Below are 21989 nucleotides of genomic sequence, written 5' to 3' on the forward strand. Positions count from 1 at the left end.
TGAACTGTAATGACTGTAATAACCCTTATGGGAACTTCATAAAGGCACTGAATTGATGAATTCCTGCTGCTAACTTATCAGCTGCCATACATGGGTTATTACAATATAATTATATGATAAAAGTATATACAACATTAATACAAAGCTTAAGACTAATAGACTTAAGTTGTTAATATGATAGCATAACTCCTTCGGGTTTATTAGCTAATATACTTTTATGAAGTAACCAAAGTACTAAGCTTAAGATATGAATAAACTTAAGCTATATGAGTATAGTACTGTGCTTAAGATATAATTTAACTTAAGCTATATAATAGCAAAAAACTCCGTAGAGTTTGTTAGCTAATACATTTTAAATTGTGACCATAATACTGAGCTTAAGATATGATGAAACTTAAGCTAAATATATATAATAGCAAAACTCCTTAGAGTTGTTAGCTAATATATTGTATGATATAACAACCATAGTACTGAGCTTAAGATAATAAAATGAACTTAAGCAAAATATATATAGCATGTAGCTATTTAGTACTGTTATAAGATAAGTATAAAATCTGTAAGATTGACTTATCTTCTCCGAGGAACTGTCAACTGCTGAGCGAGGACCATGGGACCGAAATGGTGGATACCTGAGATGTCCTCGGTGGTGATATCTCTCAGATAGTGGTTGGCAAACACCTTATCGGATCTCCATTATGGTATTCAAAGAGCAGTTGCTGTGTAGAGCAAGTGTAGATGCTAGCGCTCTAATTTCATGAGGATTAGATGCTCTTGGAGGGTCAAGTCCTGCAGCCTTGTAGGCACGTAGTATGACAGTTCTGATCCAAATGGAGATAGTAGTACGTGAGACTTCCGTCTGCGTAGCTGTAGATAGAGGGATAAATAATCTCTTGAATATTGCTCTCCTCTGTTTGGATCGGTGGAGATATATTTTCAGTGCTCTTACTGGGCATAGTGATAGATCCATCGTATCATGAGGTCCAAGTATAGATGAGAGAGCTGGGACGTGGAATAATCTGTCTGGTTGACCTGGCAATTGGTTCTTGGCTATAAAATCCCAGCGTAGTCCCAGATGAACGATGTTATGAATATCATCAAAGCGTGTTCTCTCGTAATCCAATGCGTGAATCTCTGACATCCTGGCAGCCGTAGCTAGAGATAACAGGAACAATGTTTTCTGAGTCAGTGATTCAAACGATGTAGATTCTAACGGTTCATAAGCCTCACTTGTGAGGTGTTGGAGCACTATATTCAGATCCCAAGCTGGAGCGTGAAACTTCCGTTTTGATCCTCCAATCGGAATGCTCGTAGCAAAGCGAGTAACTCTGGGGTTTTGGTTAGCTTGACGCCCGTTCTCATAGTTATGACAGAGCTTATTGCTGCAAGATAAGTGGACAAAGTTGAGCCTTTTAGATTCTTAGTCTGACGTAGATAACATAAGTAGTCCGCCACTTGAGGATGAGTAGCATATCTGGCTGTAAATCCTTTCTTTGCAGCATAATTGACAAAACTGTGCCATTTGTCATCGTATAAGTTGCGAGTTGAGTTACGCAGGGCAAGCAGGACTGCTTTTGCCACTCTGGCTGAATAACCTCTCTTATTCAGACATGCCTTGATACAATCCATACGTGAAGTTGGAATACTTCTGGCTTTCTGTGCGCTTGTTTGGTGTGCGGATGTATCAACAGATTCGAGCACTCTGGAAGTTGTAGAATTGGTTGTCCGATTTCTTGAATAAGAGTTGGAAACCACGTTCTCGCTGGCCAGTAGGGCTCGACCAAAATCAGATGGAGGCTCTGCGTTTGACTGATTTTTCGTAAGACTTGTGGGATTAACGCTGGTGGCGGAAAGCGTACCCGTTGAGTCCCTCCCACGATATGCTTAGTGCGTCCGTTGCCCATGCTAGTGGGTCTGGAACTGGCGATACGAAGATTGTCAGTTGTTTGTTGAATCGAGTGGCGAATAGGTCTACTAGTGGAGATCCTATTTCCTTGATTATTTGAGTGAATATCTCTGTGTGGAGCATCCATTCTGTCGGCAAAGGGAGGTGTGGCCGAGAGAGCGCGTCTGCTAATACATTCTTTGCTCCTGGAATGTGGCAAGCTCTGACATGTATGTTTAGATTGTCGATTAGATCGAATAATCGGAAACATAGAGACAGTAGGTTCGGTGACCTTGTTGAGCCTTGTTTGTTCACATAAAACGCCACTGTCGAATTGTCTGTGTGAATCATCAACTGAGCGTTCTGTAGTAGGTTGCTCCAGTGACTTATGGCGTTTATGACTGCTTGCATCTCTAGCAGATTTATGTGTAACTTGCTCTCTTGATTGCTCCATAGGCCTGACGCTGTCCTGTTGGCAAGGTGGGCTCCCAACCTTGTAGTGACGCTGTCACGTGAGATGTGTTTCCGATTCCTGCCTCTATTAAGGAGACGCCTACGCAAACATTCAATCTCTTGGTCCACCAAAGTAGATGAGGTTTGACATGATCTGGTAGACTGAACGGTAGAGGGTCTTCAAGATGCGCATTGATGAGGACTTGTAACGGACGTAATTGAAGTCTGCCTCTGACTGTCAAGTCTTGAGCTGATGTGAGTAGTCCCAATAGGCTCTGCCACTGTCGTAGTGGTAGCGGAGAGAGTAAGGCTTGTGGGATTGACTGTTGGATCTTGATCCATCTGTCCTCCGGGACTACTATACGATTCTGGGCTGTTGGAAATCGTATACCTAGAAATTGCAGATCTTTGCGCTGGTTCTAGGTCTGACTTGAGTAGATTTACTAACCATCCTAGTTGAGTTAGTAACTTGATTATAAAGTTCAGCTGTAGTCTGAGACGCTGTGGATCTGGATCCACTTGTATCCCGTCGTCTAGGTAAAACGCACTGCGAAGACCTTGACGATGTAGGTATGAGACAATAGGTTTTGTCACTCTTGTGAATACCCAAGGGGCCGATGAGATTCCAAAGGGAAGTACTTTCCATTGGTAATGTATTCCGTCTAGGATAAATCTTAGATATTTCCTTGAACTTGGATGAATCGGAATGTGTAGATATGCGTCTTGCAAATCTATGCTGGCCATGTGATCTCTGGGACGAATTAAGTACCGAAGTTGCGGTAAGTGTATCATGCGAAACGCTGGCGGTTTGCTTAGATAGTCTCTGTTGAAGATGCTCATGTATATGAGACGAAACTTTTCCTTGGAAATTTTCTTGGGCACTAGGAAACTTGGGGAGTAGAAACCTGGTACAATGTTTCGCTGATCCAGAACTTCTTGCCAGAGTATCTCAAGGATGATTGCTTAATGACATTAGCTAACGTATCCATGGACTTGATCATAAGCACCTCTCTAGAGTCCTTAGACACCTCTTTGGAGACCTTGTCTATGTTACCACCAAAGAGCAAAGGTGATGACCACGGGGCAGCGTAGAGGGATTCCGTAAATTGATTACCCCAATTGCAGGAGGCTAGTAGACCCTGACGACGAGCCATGGTAGTAGCTGCAGTAAGTGCTGACAAGTGATCTGTAAGGAACTGTTGGTCTCTTTTCTGCATGAGTAGAGCCGAGTAGGTCATCCTATCTTCTTCCTCTGTAGAATCTTTGAACTTGGTGATGAGGGTTTCATTGACAGTTCTAGATCTATTCAATCCAAAAAACATTCTCCTAGAAATGGTATCCAACTGGGCTAGTTTGCGATCGTCTATTCTGTAATTCCTGGGCATCGCTGATTAACTTAAAGTTCTCATCAATATCTTGAGCCTTGAAAAAGGAGTCCATATTGTGGCCTGCAAACTTCTTGGCGTTGAAAACCGGGAAATGTGTTGACTGAAACTTCGTAGATTTGGTAAAGGATGTATCCAGATTAGCTGGAACCGCTGCTATCGGGTCAATAGGAGGTAAGGAGATAGTGTCCGCATCATCTTCCTTCATCAAATAAGTATGAGCTGAGTTCTCGTTCTTAGACGGGGAAGCAAGTTCCAATCCATTCACCATCCACTATCTAATTTCTGCATCCGAGAATACGATACCTCCTTCCTCTTCTGACGTAGGATCACATATAATAGAGTGAGGTGGAGTCCTAGATCTGTAAGAAGATCGACGAGAAGATTGTGGTGAATGGACTGACGAGTGGCTAGTATAGGGAGACCTTGGAGGAGACCTTGGAGGAGACTTGCTCGGCGAACGCTGGTGGCTTCGTGAAGCTCTCGATGAATCCCTTCTAGATCTTCTGGATGAAGATGACTTGGAGCCACTTAACCTTCGTGAAGGTATCGAGTCAGAGTCCGAATCATTATATAGGAACTTGCTTCGCGAACGACCTCTGTGTTCTTCAGGGTCTGAGCTCGGTGAAGCACTCCTCCTCCGTGAAGCCATTCGCGAATGGTGAGGATCTGGATCCGTCGTGGAGGCGGCCTGGGACGTTCTTCGCGAAGGCTTCGATACGGGCTGGGTTGCCCTTCGTGGAGGCTCATTGTGGGCTCTGGGGCCCTACGCGAAGTCATAGCGGGCTCTGGGGCCCTACATAACTTATTATGGGTTGGGCTCTGGGGCCCGCGGTTCTGAGGCCTCTGTAAACCGTATCGGTCTTCCATCAACATCATAATCTGGCTGACCAGGTCGTCTGGGACGGTCTGCGCTGGCGTTGAGGCTGCCCTCTCTATGGTAGCGACAGGACCCTCAGTTAGAATCTCAGCCGTCAGCGTAGGCATCTCTGGTTGCATGTTGATCTGCGCTGAAGTGACGGTAGCCGATACTGGACGCTTCTTATGCCGTACATCTGAAATGATAATCGGAATGTCATCATCATATAAACACAATTCTGAAACAGGAAGAATGTCAGATGAAAAGTTTTTAGTAGCCTTCGTGGGTTTCCCTTTCGACGGCTGTAGCCCTGGGGGTGCGGAGCGCGATGTGCTAGACGGCGTGGAAGCTCTCCTAGTCTTAGACTGTGATGATGGAATGTCCTGGGATGCAGGTCGCTTCTTGGATATAGCGGACTGCGCCCCACGCTTCTCCCGAAGGTAACTCAGGCGAACACCAGACGGTAGAGGGTCATCCGCCAACAGTTGACAGGGTATATCTGACTCTGATCTATCAGCCATGACTGAAGACTGTTTCGAGATCTATCTGCTGCACGTCTCAAGGCGCTTAATATAAATATTTATCAAACGCAGAATTAGACAATTTAATACATAAATTGCAGCGTGAAACAATAGAGCATGGCGTTGTACAACTAGGGCATATTAAATGCGGATTGGCAGCAGAGAAACGTAATTTACAAATAGTGCAGATTTTCATTAACGCAATCTGCTGAGCAAACACGGCGGACCGTGAATAAAGCAGCAGAAACACGAATAAATATCAATGCATGTTGAATAAGGATACTAGTTACACCTCTATAGATGAATATAAGAGGTAACAAACTAAATATAAATAAAGGATATAGTGTGTAGGGAGAGACAGGCGCTCTCACGTCCTGCTCACTGGGCGAAGAAGGAGAGAGTGAGGCACATGGTGAGAGGTGGCGCCCTCGTTCCCGCGCTTTCGAGGGGAAAGATAACCGTGGTGAGTACTAATTAGTGATTTTACATTGAAGGGAACTTCAATTGGGAGATACAAGTGTTCCACTGTGTTCGCAAGAAGAAGAAGACAAGCAAATAGCATGAGTCAGGATAAGGAAAAATAATATTTGATACCAATAAATGTCAATAAATGAGTGTTGGTGATAAATGTGAAAACAATTATGCATGAATACATTATTTTTGAAGGAGTAATCAAGAAGTTTGGGGGCGGTGGAGTAGCCTGGTAGTTAAAGCATTTGCTCGTCACACCGAAGACCTGGGCTTCGATTTTCCCTCATTGGTACAATGTGTGAAGCCCATTTCTGATGTCCCTGGCGTGATATTGCTGGGATATTGCTAAAAGCGGAGTGACACTCACTCACTCATTCACTCACTCACTCACTCACTCACTCACGGAGTTTGATTTATCATGGATACATACACAATAAGGCTGAAAAAGTGAAGCAATTAGAGGAGGGTCGCCAATATATGTGACAGTCTCTTGGGGAAGGTCATGATACCTGGATATGTAAAGGGGCTTCCAACAATATGACAAGCAGTAGGGGAAGGACAATACTATCAGTACAGTAGATCATCAGACACCTCTGACCCACCACTCCATAATAAATCACTGGTTCCTTAGTTACAACAAGAGATACTATAGGAGAAGCTGTAAAATGTACTCAAGATAAAGAGAATAATGACAATGACAACACAATTTTGACCCCTTCACTCACAGATATCTTTGATTGGCTGTCCGGCAATACCATTTATCTCCCCTGAACTAGGTATGACGACCCTGGTTACTTTGCTGTTGACCTCAGAACCATAGGTCAAGTTGAAGCTGGTCACACGAAAACTAGGCTTCACAAGGATTTTCCTCTCCACTGTCGGAACATTCTTCATGCCCTGGAAAATACACAAGTGACTTCAGTAACAGTACAGTACAGTACAAACAAATATTTACTATCATTATTTCTGCACTAAATATGTCTGCCTCACCTGAATGTCTATCTTGGCTGTGATGATCTGCTCCTTGAGAAGCTTCTTCAATGTAAGGGCGTCGCCAGTCAGGGTGCAGCTGCTGCTGTTGCTGCAGTCAGCCGTGTATGTTGGCAGGCCAGATGCACCAGAAAACTGTCAACGTTAACTCAGAGTGAGAATGAAGTCAATGAAGACCTATACTAAGTTACATCAATGAGTGAGCGACTGGGTGGGAGACTCAGTGAAGTCACTTCAAGAACTTCAAATAATCCAGTCTGTGTCCAACAACTCCTGACACGATTGGCAACAATTTATGCTGACAGTGCATAATGACACACAAATCAGCCTGGCCATGTATATGTTCATTTTAATCAGATCTTTCTGAACCTGAAGAAACATGAGTACTTGTAGTCTATTATGCTCTAGAACTGTCATGGGATGGAATGATACAAAGACTAAACAAGTGCTAAGATCAGGGGCTTATCCGGGGACAGATCAGGAACAGAGTACTGGGAAGATCTGGCACAGATGGGGAGCAGATCAGGGGCTTATCAGAGGACAGATCAGGAACAGAGTACTGGGAAGATCCGGCACAGATGGGGAGCTGATCAGGGGCATATCGGGGGACAGATCAGGAACAGAGTACTGGGAAGATCTGGCACAGATGGGGAGCTGATCAGGGGCTTATCGGGGGACAGATCAGGAACAGAGTACTGGGAAGATCTGGCACAGATGGGGAGCTGATCAGGGGGCTTATCGAGGGGACAGATCAGGAACAGAGTACTGGGAAGATCTGGCACAGATGGGGAGCTGATCAGGGGCTTATCGGGGGACAGATCAGGAACAGAGTACTGGGAAGATCTGGCACAGATGGGGAGCTGATCAGGGGCTTATCGGGGGACAGATCAGGAACAGAGTACTGGGAAGATCTGGCACAGATGGGGAGCTGATCAGGGGCTTATTGGGGGACAGATCAGGAACAGAGTACTGGGAAGATCTGGCACAGATGGGGAGCTGATCAGGGCTTATCAGGGACAGATCAGGAACAGAGTACTGGGAAGATCTGGCACAGATGGGGAGCTGATCAGGGGCTTATCGGGGACAGATCGGGAACAGAGTACTGGGAAGATCTGGCACAGATGGGGAGCTGATCAGGGGCTTATCGGGGGACAGATCAGGAACAGAGTACTGGGAAGATCCGGCACAGATGGGGAGCTGATCAGGGGCATATCGGGGGACAGATCAGGAACAGAGTACTGGGAAGATCTGGCACAGATGGGGAGCTGATCAGGGGGACAGATCAGGAACGGGGACAGATCAGATGAACAGAGTACTGGGAAGATCTGGCACAGATGGGGAGCAGATCAGGGGCATATCGGGGGACAGATCAGGAACAGAGGACTGGGAAGATCCGGCACAGATGGGGAGCAGATCAGGGGCATATCGGGGGACAGATCAGGAACAGAGTACTGGGAAGATCCGGCACAGATGGGGAGCAGATCAGGGGCATATCGGGGGACAGATCAGGAACAGAGTATTGGAGGTACCAGTATGCACTTAACAAGCCCTATTCCAATAGCCGAGGTGGGAGGTATCTTAGACGTATCTTGATTTATTGATCTGTACCAGATGAACCAATGCACCATAAAACAATCAATGTAGACTTGCCTTGCATGTTATGATCTGTTTCCCTTCAGATGTGACATTATTGGCGACATCTTGGACTACAACACCGAAGGACACCGGGTTGCCATTCTCAATCTCCAGCATATCCTCAGGTGTGACAACTAGGGAACTAGGGAGACCTGGAAGATTGGCCATCATAGACAGAGGTGAAGTGACATGAAATGGGGTTAATGACACACTCAAGATTATTGCAGTTTTTTATTGATGTGCATGCAAGTATGTGTGGATGAGTGTACAGCTGCTTGTACTAGTCAGGACGAAAGTATGTTTCACAAAGCCAGCCCACGGAGGTACCATGCTGCAGTTTTACAGTGGATACCCGATCACACACAGTATAGTTACTCCAAGTTCGCCAGCTCTGGTATTATCAAATCAAGGCCGAGCCCGAGGCAGGGAAATAACAACTATCATCCTTTAACATCGTGCAGCCAGGCACTGAACCACCAAGCTTCTGTTCTCCTGGCAAGTGCTCTGTTGACTGGACTGTGAGTATATGAGACAAGTTGGACAGGCCAGGAGTGTAAATGTCGGAAGCCGTACCTGGCAACAGCCGGATCTTTAAAGACTGTGAATCTTCCTCCAGTCCTGGGATCTTCACTGTTAGACTGAAGTTCTGAACCACATATATAAATAATACATGAGGAATCAGCCATTACACACTTGATAATGCTTCAAAAGAACATGTAGATTCTGCACACTTAGATTCATACAATCCAGTTGTGTTTGCAGCTTCAGTTAATGAATACCCAATGCCATTTAGAAAGTGGTCAAATGTAACATGTTATATTTAGGGTTACACTTTCTTGGTAATCAGCACACAAAGTCAGACAACTAACCCGCTCAGCCACCGCGGAAGCGGGTTAGGCATCTGACTTTGTGCGTTGGCGATTAGGTGCCAGACTCTGAGGGTCTGGTTTCGAATCTCGGATGGGACTCACCCCAACAAAAGGACTAGAATCTGTACTTTACCAAGAAAGGGTAATCCTAAAAATAACATGTTACAGCTTCAGCATACTGAATATGTGTCACGTTCAACATAAAATCACACTTATTCGCAATAACATCTCCAAAGATCCAGTCAGATTTATCCCCTACCTGGACACTCAGAATTTCTTTGCTATTTAACGCCATACTCAGCAATATTGGAAATTTTAATATATATTGTATATTTATACACTTATCTTATCTCACGACTTGCACTTCTCTCTCGCGCTTTGACTTTTAGTGGAACGACTGTAAACTTTTTTTCATAGGCCTCCTTGTTCATTCACCCGTGCACTCCATGCTGCTCTCCTTAATTAGCTTTGTAGTTCCTAATGAAGCTTGCAGCATGCTCTACTAATTGCCCACGTGACTACCTTGAATGATCATTCTCATCTTGGAGCCAACGTTGTAATCTGAGTAGTGGGGAGGCCGGGCGGGCATCCATCGCATGAGATAGGATAAGTATATGAATATACAATTTATATTAAAATTTCAAAATTTTTAAACTTATCCTATCTCACGACTTGCACTTATCCCACGGTTGCACGGCGGGCCGCAGATTACCCTTCTGTCTGGACAGTGCGAACAGCTGGTCTTGGAGCTGTGTGGACTGATGAAAACCGTAGATAGCGATGTACAAGGGAGGCCTGTTACGCATGCACACAACTCCTATGCTTGTAGTGGGTTCTCCGGAACCCCTTGGCATACTAAGCACAACTACTCCCAGGGAGATGGGTGCTCCCGAGCGATGTGGAGTTTGGCCGCAACCTTGTACAAGACAAGGGACGCAACTCGGCAAGCAGGCCTCACCTCGCCACGATTTACAAGGTACCAACGTAAATAAAGTCTTGCGACTAGAATCGGGCCAGCCCCTGCTTCAAGAAGGCCCTGTAGACACCGACCAGGGGCGGGTGAAAGAGAAACACAACTCGGCATCTCCAAGGTTTAACGTTCAGTTCTGGCAGCATCAAATCGACCCTCACTAATTTGCCTAAGCTTAGTCAAAGGATGTGCCTGACAACTTCGGAGGCAGAACGCAATGAAATCCACTGGAATTTGGGAGTGTCACACTTCACTGACGTAATTGCTCCGGAGTAGAGGTCAGTAAGCGTGAATTTCGAACACCTCTGCATCGTCATACAGGCAGCCGTATTCCAATGCCTTGGTATGGAGGCCAAGTGAAGTAGTTCTTAAACCCATATAATGAGAACAAAAGGTTGAGATCCAGTTCAACTTTTATTCAGTATATACAAGGAAGTAGTAGCGCGGAACCATCCCTCATCTGCGTTGTTGCTGAGCTGCTGAGCCAGTACAAGAGGTCCGAACTGGTGTAGTCCCTAGACATCAGTGACAGACAGGTCTCGCAGGTAATGTGAAGAGAAGACTGTATCAGAACGGCAGAAGCAACCTTCCATGACAGCAGTCAAGGAGCAGTTGCTAGTGCACGAGTCTCATGAGGATTGAAGCGGCTGGAGGAGGCAACCCTGCAAAGGTGTAGGCTCGCAGGATCGTGGCACGCATCCAGAAGGCCAATGTGGTCCGGGAAACCTCAGTTCTTGAAGCGGTCGACAAGGGTATGAAGAGGCTCTTCTGTAGCCATCGATGATCCTTGGAGGCAGCAAGGTAAATGTGTAGAGCCCTAACAGGGCAGAGTGTCAAATCTTTATTATCATCAGGCCCAAGAATGGTGGACAATGGGGGAACGGTAAACATCCGGTCCGGTTGCCCTGGCAGTTGGTTTTTCGCAATGAAGTCCCAGCGGAGACCCAGGAAAGCCTTGCCATGCTTCTTCCACTCGAAACCGCACCTGATTGACATCAAGCACATGCAGTTCAGATATACGAGCAGCGGTAGCCAAAGCTACCAGGAGGAATGTCTTGAAGGTCACTTGTTCGAAGTCCTTGTCTTCTAAAGGTTCATAGTCTGCAGAAATCATATGACGAAGGACGACGGACGCTATGGAAGGAGGTGATTGATGCGTACGTAATAGGTGCCGAATGTCCTCAGATAAGTAAGAATCTGATGAAGCGTCAATAAAATCCTCTTGAACCACAGACGTCGCTTTCTTGCGTGAAGGTACGATTTTCTGTCGCTGTAACTTGATACGCTTGGCGGGAGTGGGAGCAGATTCTGTTGATTTCCTGTCCCTATCGGCGATTCTCCAGGAGCAAACACGAAGGAAGGGCTTAAAATTCTCATCTTTTAGTGAATTACACTTGCCACATCGTTTGTTCCAGTTACATTGTCCAATACAGTCTCTGCAAGACGAGTGAGGGTCAAGGGACGAATAATTCGTCTTGCACTGAGCACAAACTTTCCTTTTTCCTTGACTGATTATCTGTTTTCCCCATGATGTTTGGGTGAAATAATGTCCCTAATATACAGCACGTCCACACAGTCATGCAACAAGAAAGAGAATGATCATTCAAGGTAGTCATGTGGGCAATTAGTGGAGCATGCTGCAAGCTTCATTAGGAACTAAAGTACTGTCGGAAATGCTAGAAAAATGCTTTTTAGCCTTAATATCTTTATAAAGGTGATAAATGTGCTATGTTGTCAATATATCAACTCGCCTATTGTCTACCTAATTTTTATTTCAATCGATTTAACGTTCCCATGCATTTAAAGGGCAGTTTACAGGAGAGAATTTGGTACCAAAACAGCAGCCTAAGATTTTTTCAGTTCAACAACAGAAATCTGAAATAGTTTTTCCTAAACAAATAAATATTCAATGTTTGTGTTACTTTACTTAATTATCGTTTCTTTATTGAAGAAATATTATTATAAACGTTAAGTCTTGATAAATAAGTTTCCCGTCATGCATGCACATCTTTATCACAGCGTCCACTATGGCCAACGATTTGCAGTCGATTGTTGCAAAGGTTTATAGGTTTTTTCTGCTTAAAAAAGACAGAGGTAAACCTTTCATTAGTTTAGAAAGGGTTTATTACAGAACTTGTAGAGCTGTTGGCATGTCTTACCAACAAGTTTACAATATTGTAAACAAATCAGACAAGACAGGGACCGGCTCTCAAATGCAAAACCGGACGTGAAACCATCCTTGACAACTTTGACAAGGGAGTGCTTAGACGGGCGGTCTACAAACTTTATGAGAAGAAAAATATACATATTCTAAAGAAGCTACACCAGTGACTTCGTTAAATCTTTGGCCAATGTTCACAACTAGATTAAACTGACCGAATTACATCCATATGTTTTCAATGAAATATACTGTTGACATGCAAAACATTTATTAAAACGTTGCACATTTCTACAATGAATTGATAAGATAACACAAGTGATTGGACTCTTTCCAATGTACAGTAATTCGTATGTTTATTTCAAAACAAACACACATACACAAATGATCCCTTACATAACCGATAATGTATACTATACACGAACACATATTCAACATTTTGCAGAAAACATCTATTGAGATGACCCTCACCGAAAGTGTGCTCAGGTGTCAATTTCACCTGTCGATACCGTGGATGCTGATGACGTAACACAGGCAATTAATGTTTGTATCAAATAACGTCCCACTACCCCTTATTTTTCTAAGTTTTTGGTATTTTCATCAGTAAAAACACATTTTAGGGCATGTCTCAAAATTTATTCTCTCGGTCTACATTAGGTAGATGTTTCTTAAAGTGATATTTGTTATTTAAGTAACTGTAATACCTCTGAATTTTAAATATAAGTCAAAAAGCATTTTTCTAGCATTTCCGACAGCACTTTAGGAAGCTAATTAAGGAGAGCACTAAGAGGCCTATGGAAAAAAAGTTTACAGTCGTTCCACTAAAACTCGAAGCGAGAGAGAGAGGTGCAAGTCGTGAGATAGGATAAGTTTAAAAAATTTCAGCAATGTGGCAGTGGTCTGTAAACAATCGAGTCTGGACCAGAAATCCAGTGATCAACAGCATGAACTTCGATCTACACAATTGGGATACAATGACACGTGACCATATCAGCGAGCCTGTTCACCTGATGACCACCACGTGAGTCGCCTCTTATGACAAGCATGGGTTCCTGAAAACTATGATCCACTACTAACCCAGATCCTAACAGGGGACACTCCATCATATGTGGTGTAGTACATCAACCCACCAGTTTATGGCTACCCTGAATACAAAGAGACAATGTCTCATCTTTAAACATGGCACTGATAATACCAATGGAGACAAGCCCTGATGGATGTACATCTACTATATGGCATGAGAAGGTGTGACATGAGACATGTTCATCATGTTCACTGTTGGTATCAGTGTAGCCCCTTACCTTGCCAGCACTGGTTGCCACGGTACCCCTGGCCTCCACACCACGGATGATGATGCTGTTTCCCTTGATGTGAGCATCACAGTAGGACAACTCAAGGCCTCTGTAAATACCATCACATGTAGCATGACAACACCTCTATATTTCTTCTAACATCTGTGTACTTGCAGCTTTGTTGCGGTATGTATTTGTAAACACAACAGAGTGAGTGACTGTTTAACACAGTTGAATGATGATTCAAAGTTCATGGTTACTGCTTTTCATAAGTCAATCCCTTAAAAATCCTGAAACATTTGAGAACTTACGCAGCAGTGAAGTCTGGCTTGAGTTTGGAAGGAGGCTTGGCTGGGTGGTTGTATTTGTCCTGGAACTCCAGTGGTATCTGGAAGGGCACGCCCACCTTGAACGGGCCATCTAGCAGGCCCACTGTGAACCGCTCTGGTTCTGCCTCTACAAGTACGAACAGGTCACTCATCAAGCTGTCTGTAGTTCATTGGTTGAATCATCTGATTCCAGGATTTAGTCTGTTTTTTTTCCCATATTAAAACAATATGACGAGTATCTACCTGTGACAGTGAAGCGGATCTTGTACGAAGGAAGCTCCTTCCCTGCAAATATTGTGGCTCCACTTTCATTGAGGACTGTCTGCAGTTGTAGTGTGTGGGGACCAAGATTCTTCACATTCTCTGCAACATGTCACATGTTGAAGTTTACTGTCTACACGTATCACTGATGGATGTGGACTACATGTCACAGTGTGTAGAGGGGACATGTCAAAATGTTACTGATGAATGTGGAGGGACGTGTCTCCATCATACCGAATTGTATAAGCGTGAGATGAACATACCCATCTTCCTGAACCAGTACGGCCAGTTCTTGCCATGCTGACTAATGTGAGACACAATCACCTCATCACCATCAGGAGCTGCAACATCAACAACAAGACAGTCATTAGTGACAACACTTCCTATTACACAGGTCACTGCCTACTAGCTATGCACAGTCACTGTTTACTATACAGTGCAAAGGTATATTTTGTGCATTGGACTTCCCAAAGCATAAAACAATTCTGAATAATTACTTTAGGAGCCATGTTCAGTAGGAACTGTGGTACGTTTGAGTGGGAGACTTACAATGCCAGATGATCTTCAGCTCAACCAGCAGCTTCTTGGATGTGGCAGCTGTCCCAGGTAGCTTGCTGATCATTTCGCCCCTCTTGTTACATATCTCCACCTTCACATCACCTGCAGACAATCAGTTGTACGATCAACTCTACATAGTACAGGTGTGACAATAGTCACCACCTTCACATCACCTGCAGACAATCAGTTGTACGATCAACTCTACATAGTACAGGTGTGACAATAGTAGTACAGGTGTGTGACAATAGTCACCACCTTCACATCACCTGCAGACAATCAGTTGCCGATCAACTCTACATAGTACAGGTGTGACAATAGTCTCCAGCACCACCTTCACATCACCTGCAGACAATCAGTTGTACGATCAACTCTACATAGTACAGGTGTGACAATAATCTCCACCTTCACATCACCTGCAGACAATCAGTTGTACGATCAACTCTACATAGTACAGGTGTGACAATAACTCACCACCTTCACATCACCTGCAGACAATCAGTTGTACGATCAACTCTACATAGTACAGGTGTGACAATAATCTCCACCTTCACATCACCTGCAGACAATCAGTTGTACGATCAACTCTACATAGTACAGGTGTGACAATAACCACCACCTTCACATCACCTGCAGACAATCAGTTGTACGATCAACTCTACATAGTACAGGTGTGACAATAGTCTCCACCTTCACATCACCTGCAGACAATCAGTTGTACGATCAACTCTACATAGTACAGGTGTGACAATAGTCTCCACCTTCACATCACCTGCAGACAATCAGTTGTACGATCAACTCTACATAATACAGGTGTGACAATAGTCTCACCTTCACCTTCACATCACCTTCAGACAATCACCTGTACAGACATATACAGGTGTGACAATAACCACCACCTTCACATCACCTGCAGACAATCAGTTGTACGATCAACTCTACATAGTACAGGTGTGACAATAACCACCACCTTCACATCACCTGCAGGTGTGACAATCAGTTGTACAGTTTGTAATGATCAACTCTACATAGTACAGGTTGACAATAATCTCCACCTTCACATCACCTCAGACACAGTGCAGACAATCAGTTGTATGATCAACTCTACATAGTACAGGTGTGACAATAGTCTCCACCTTCACATCACCTGCAGACAATCAGTTGTACGCGATCAACTCTACATAATACAGGTGTGACAATAACCATCCACCTTCACATCACCTGCAATAGACAATCAGTTGTCAGTTGTGCGATCAACTCTACATAATACAGGTGTGACAATAACTCTCCACCTTCACATCACTTGCAGACAATCAGTTGTACGATCAACTCTACATAATACAGGTGTGACAATAGTCTCCACCTTCACATCACTTGCAGACAATCAGTTGTACGATCAACTCTACATAATACAGGTGTGACAATAGTCTCCACCTTCACATCACTTGCAGACAATCAGTTGTACGATCAACTCTACATAATACAGGTGTGACAATAGTCTCCACCTTCACATCACTTAACTCTACATAATACATGCAGACAATCAGTTGTACGATCAATTCTACTTAATACAGGAGTCACAATAATTTCAACAATATTTATGCAACATATGCAGAAGTGCAACAAAGTCGATTTTTACCAACAGTCTCTCCTGCAGGACGACGGCCATTCTGTTTCACTTCATTTCCTTCTGGCCAACTGACAATCAGGCTATCAGGGAGTCTGCAACCAGAGGGTCAGTCCATCATACCCCACATCAAGTAGCAACAATCGTTTTGTGGATACATGTAATTCTAACCAACAGTGATGGCTACCTATGGATAGCCTAAGTAATCTAGTACTGTGTTGAATTTCTTCAGTACATTATCGGAATCGGTTGCCTTACTTGGCCTCTTCATCTTCAATAAACTTCTTGACCACATGGTGGGAGGCTGTACGGTCAAGGCGGGACAGAGGTATGATCTTGGTGTCGTCATAAAGTGCTCTGGGTTCCTGGAAGTAAAACAGTCAGTGGTAACACAATAACACTTTGTTGAATGAACCACACATAAAGACATGAAGATAGAGTCACTATCGTGCAGCTGTATATTTGAAGCAACACAAACAATATCATTCACACTTTGAGTTACCACATGTTACACACAATGTGATTTAAATGTCATGCACAAAGTTTCCAAAATAAGCCTTGCAACTTGTTTATGATATATTTATTAATCAATATGTGATTCCAACCTGTATGATCTCGAGGTCACCCCCAGTGGAGTATACTTCTCCATCGTGGTCTCCGTACAACATGAAACACTTGATTGTCCCCATCATGGGCGGCAGCGTGCGCATGATCTTCACCTAGAACCAACAACATCATCTCCAACAACTTCCTCCAACACCTTTTCAGTTCTTACACCCACTACCACAACCATATACTCAGTATTAAACAGAAGCTTGAACATTCAATTGCACTTCATTTCAGAATATGTATTTAAGAAATACAAGCTTTCCTCGTGCTTTAACTATAATAGTTCAGGGCGAAAGTGTGCTTTATTACACTATACATGGTGGTAGAGCGAACTGTATTTCTTTTCTAAGATGCCAAATTTAATACTTTCTAAGGATAATTATGATTAATCAAATGCAGAAAACAAACGACGGTGTAGGTGACCTAAATTAAGAATCCTCGCACAGGGCTAACTGGCGCAATGTTCTATTGATGTGTCTGCCCCCCTACGTTAAGACGAACGTTACCAGAAAAAGCAAATGATAAACAGTTTGATGACGGTTTACGTTCGGATTAAATGTCTTCTCTAACTTAATTTAATTACATCTGTGATTAACGTAAACCATATGGAGCAATATTAACGTCGCATTTCTACTACCAACGTAAGTTTAGATCAGTACATCCAGATGAAGCTGAGTAGTCAAGCGACATTCCACGATTGCATTGTGGGAATATAAACATTGCGAACGTTACCGTGTTGCTGAAAAATTGTGAGTCGAATTGAGATATTTTAAACGTCGGAAAACATAAACGTAATGTTTCCACCAGTGACGTTAGCTGCGTGAAGCAACTGCAAACCAAGAAAAGGGATGCAACGGAGTAGTTTACTGTAGGAGGCTGTACGAGGTGATGACAACTGACATGCATCGTGACGTCGCTTACATTGTGATGTGATGCAAAATTGTTCGATGACGAGGGGGCAGACTAGAATGGCATTACATTGTGACGTAATGCAAAAAGTGCACATTATAGCTTGATAAAGTACTGTCGGCACGCCTTTGATCTTTCACCGAAGCATCTTAGAAAACAGAATAATCAACACTGAGGTAAACAAATTCTGATAGAAATAAAAGTCCAGGTGTTGCAAAGAATTACAAGCTTTGGATATATCTGCCACCACCACCACCTTCTTGTACAGTCTCCCAACCCCCACCCCACCTACAGAAGACTGCAGCTGACTCACCAGAGATCCCTTCTTGTACAGTCTCCAACCCCCACCCCACTACAGAAGACTGCAGCTGACTCATCAGAGATCCCTTCTTGTACAGACTCCCACCCCCACCACCACTACAGAAGGCTGTAGCTGACTCACCAGAGATCCCTTCTTGTACAGTCTCCCATCCCCCACCACCACTACAGAAGACTGTAGCTGACTCACCAGAGATCCCTTCTTGTACAGTCTCCCACCCCCACCACCACTACAGAAGACTGTAGCTGACTCACCAGAGATCCCTTCTTGATCCCATCCCACACCACCCACTACTGAGACTGTAGCTGACTCACCAGAGATCACTTCTTGTACAGTCTCCACCCCACCCCCACCACCTACAGAAGACTGCAGCTGACTCACCAGAGATCCCTTCTTGTACAGTCTCCCACCCCAACCACCACTACAGAAGACTGCAGCTGACTCATCAGAGATCCCTTCTTGTACAGTCTCCCACCCCCACCACCACTACAGACGACTGCAGCTGACTCACCAGAGATCCCTTCTTGTACAGTCTCCCACCCCCACCACCACTACAGAAGACTGCAGCTGACTCACCAGAGATCCCTTCTTGTACAGTCTCCCACCCCCAACCACCACTACAGAAGACTGCAGCTGACTCACCAGAGATCCCTTCTTGTACAGTCTCCCACCTGCCACCACCACTACAGACGACTGCAGCTGACTCCACCAGAGATCCCTTCTTGTACAGTCTCCCACCCGGACCCCCACCCCACTACAGAAGACTGTAGCTGACTCACCAGAGATCCCTTCTTGTACAGTCTCCCACCCCCACCACCCCCACTACAGAAGACTGTAGCTGACTCACCAGAGATCCCTTCTTGTACAGTCTCCCACCCCCACCACCACTCACTAAGCAGAACACTGTAGCTGACTCACCAGAGATCCCTTCTTGTACAGTCTCCCACCCCAAACCACCACCACTACAGATGACTGCAGCTGACTCACCAGAGATCCCTTCTTGTACAGTCTCCCACCCCCACCCCCACCACAGAAGACTGCAGCTGACTCATCACCAGAGATCCCTTCTTGTACAGTCTCCCATCCCCAACACCACTACAGAACACTGTAGCTGACTCACCAGAGATCCCTTCTTGTACAGTCTCCCGCCCCACCACCACTACAGAAGACTGCAGCTGACTCACCAGAGATCCCTTCTTGTACAGACTCCCACCCCCACCACCACTACAGAAGGCTGTAGCTGACTCATCAGAGATCCCTTCTTGTACAATCTCCCACCCCCACCACCACTACAGAAGGCTGTAGCTGACTCACCAGAGATCCCTTCTTGTACAATCTCCCATCCGCAACACCCACTACAGAAGACTGTAGCTGACTCACCAGAGATCCCTTCTTGTACAGTCACCCACCCCCACCCCCCCTACAGAACACTGTAGCTGACTCACCAGAGATCCCTTCTTGTACAGTCTCCCATCCCACTCCACCTGGTCGTACACTGCCCACGGGGACTGCTTGTGTTTTGGGAGGTCTGTCCGGGTGATGGTACCCCGGAAACTGCCGAAGAGGATCTGTTTGTCATGCTTGTCATGACACTCCTTTAGCCACGACACAAACTCCTTCTCGATTGATGTTCTCTTTTCCTGGATATATTATGAGGGGAAGTCCAAAAGATCAGTGATGAAATCAACAAAAAGAACTTCACATTCTGGTTAACTAATCATTAACATGAGAATGGAAGCATCAGTTGATTAATATATAACTCATTGGCATTTTAAGAAGGAGAATTATGAGGAAATATGAAATGGTAACTGTTAACAGAATCATCACTAAAAGTAGTCATTTGTCATGCTGACGAATTGTAAACAGTTTGGTATTTTTATCAACCATGAAATTGATAAAGCACTGTGACCTTACATCAACTGACCAATCAGCATGAACAATTGCTAAAATATACATGCAAATATCATACAGTTTATGACACACTTGATCTCTCTACCTTTATCACACTATGGTACTACATCAAGTTATCCACAGGTGCGGTATGTATAAAGGGGTGCCAATATCAGTACTTACTGAAATTCTACTGGTTCTGCTGAGTGTTAATTATCTGCTGTTGAAGACATAAGATAAAAGGGGTTTCTTACTTAAAACATACAGCAGAAACCTCAAAGAGGTTTTATACATTTGCTTTCATGTCCTGAAATTTCACATTTTCAGCACAGGTGACCCTTTGCTGGCTAGGGGGCGTGTCTAAGATCAGCTGCAGACAGCTGTACTCACATGGCCGCTGTGTATCCGGCTGAAGCTGGTGGCCTTGTCTCGCAGCTTCATCTCCATATCCAAGAACGTCAGCTTGTTGGTGCTCACCTGGAAGCTGTCGTTGGTCCAGAGGACACCTGACACTCTGGGTACATGGATAGAAAAGGGTTGGAAGAACAATATGTGTAACAACCTCAAGAATTACACCCAGGTACTATAGTACAGTTCCTGCACTTTCATAAACATGTGTGTCTATAGGGTCAGAAACTGAGATAACTATATTTTGGTTAATATTTGACATACTTTCTCAATACACTTTGACATATTTTGCCCCATTGTTTCTAAGCTAGATACAGCATACACACAGTGAATCCCTGTAAGGAAGATTTTAACCTACCTGTTGTAACAATCTGATGGAATAGCCTTGGGCTTCTTGGGAGGGGAGCACCACTCAAAACTGTTGGCAGATACAACACACAATGAAACGCCTTGTCATACTACATAAATAGAATTACAAGGGGATATCAGGTCCAGCTCACACCAGCCATGTTGCAATGGAAGCTATAGACAATGTGGATAGAAGTATCTGGCCCATCATCCATACAGACCACATGTGGCCCCTACTGAGAACCATGTTTCCAAATTTGAATAAAAACTCATAAAAACAATGACCAAGAACTGGTTTCAACCTGAATTTGACCTTCTGCTTGAAACAGGAATATCTGACCTGGAGATGACGTGGAACAAGTGTTTCAAACCGCAAGGACACTATGTTGAAAAATAATTAAAGCTCATGACACAGTTTCAGTTCAATGTATGATAGGTTCAAAACGTAATGATAGCCCTGTGCATTAAGTTCAGATTTGATCACATTGATATGGAATCATCAGTGCCCATCTGACAACTTCAACATCTGCTTCTTGTATCAGGTTAACTGCCCTGACATCAGTGGTATTTACATGAAAGAATATTCACAGGTAGGTAGAAACTGCCATACATCATGAATATCATGAATTAAAAATTATAAATAATGTCCTCTACATTAGTTTTGATCCCAGTAAGTGGATCAGTCTGCACTCAATTTCTATTCTCAACTCCCTGGAGAGTATACAACCCAAGCTGCTTTTTTAGGAACTACGGAAATAAACAGTCATAGTACCATCTTATCCTTCTAGGTACTCAGTAACTGCTTATAATGACTCAATAAGATTTCACCTAATGAGTGGGAAGCATAATTCTTTCAGTTCCTGACTTATTTTGGTGTGTGTTTGTTGCTTAATGCTGCACTAAGCAATATTCCCGCCAAATAAGAGCAGTCAGTAAAACATTTATCAGGAAGACAATCCAGTGATTGACATCATGAGCACTGATCTACCCAACCTGGATATAATAATGATGATGACATGCATCAAGAACAAAGAGCCTGATCACCCAATCCTGTTAGTTTTCTCTCATGACAAGCATGGGCTGCTGAATACCAAGTGTAATCCAGATCACAAGGGATTATCTTACTCCTCAATGAGGGTGTATGGGATAAGTCGTCCATTCCAGTAGCACTCAAATATCGGTCTTCTACCCCTGGCTGGTCTGTCATTGATGGCGTAGTCATGATCATCTTCTGGCTCGGGGTCCACTA

The 21989-nt window shown here is 44.1% G+C and overlaps 1 protein-coding gene across 1 annotated transcript in view; it reads right to left on the bottom strand.

Moving 5' to 3' along the window:
- Nucleotides 1–21989, bottom strand: part of LOC124257376 (structural maintenance of chromosomes flexible hinge domain-containing protein 1-like) — a 67629-nt gene that overhangs the window by 40874 nt on the left and 4766 nt on the right. Inside the window, exons 6-21 of the mRNA XM_046691422.1 lie at nt 21866–21986; nt 20751–20810; nt 20375–20498; nt 19540–19734; nt 16863–16976; nt 16516–16622; nt 16270–16352; nt 14625–14735; nt 14339–14416; nt 14058–14177; nt 13797–13941; nt 13495–13594; nt 8770–8842; nt 8212–8348; nt 6562–6696; nt 6297–6468 (exon numbers count right to left, since the gene is read on the bottom strand). Of these exons, the coding sequence (XP_046547378.1) occupies nt 6297–6468; nt 6562–6696; nt 8212–8348; nt 8770–8842; nt 13495–13594; nt 13797–13941; nt 14058–14177; nt 14339–14416; nt 14625–14735; nt 16270–16352; nt 16516–16622; nt 16863–16976; nt 19540–19734; nt 20375–20498; nt 20751–20810; nt 21866–21986 (1875 nt within the window). The remainder of the gene's footprint in view (nt 1–6296; nt 6469–6561; nt 6697–8211; nt 8349–8769; nt 8843–13494; nt 13595–13796; nt 13942–14057; nt 14178–14338; nt 14417–14624; nt 14736–16269; nt 16353–16515; nt 16623–16862; nt 16977–19539; nt 19735–20374; nt 20499–20750; nt 20811–21865; nt 21987–21989) is intronic.

The sequence above is a fragment of the Haliotis rubra genome, unplaced genomic scaffold, assembly GCF_003918875.1.
Source record: "Haliotis rubra isolate DU_JTF1 unplaced genomic scaffold, ASM391887v1 Scf66, whole genome shotgun sequence".
Taxonomy (NCBI): domain Eukaryota; kingdom Metazoa; phylum Mollusca; class Gastropoda; order Lepetellida; family Haliotidae; genus Haliotis; species Haliotis rubra.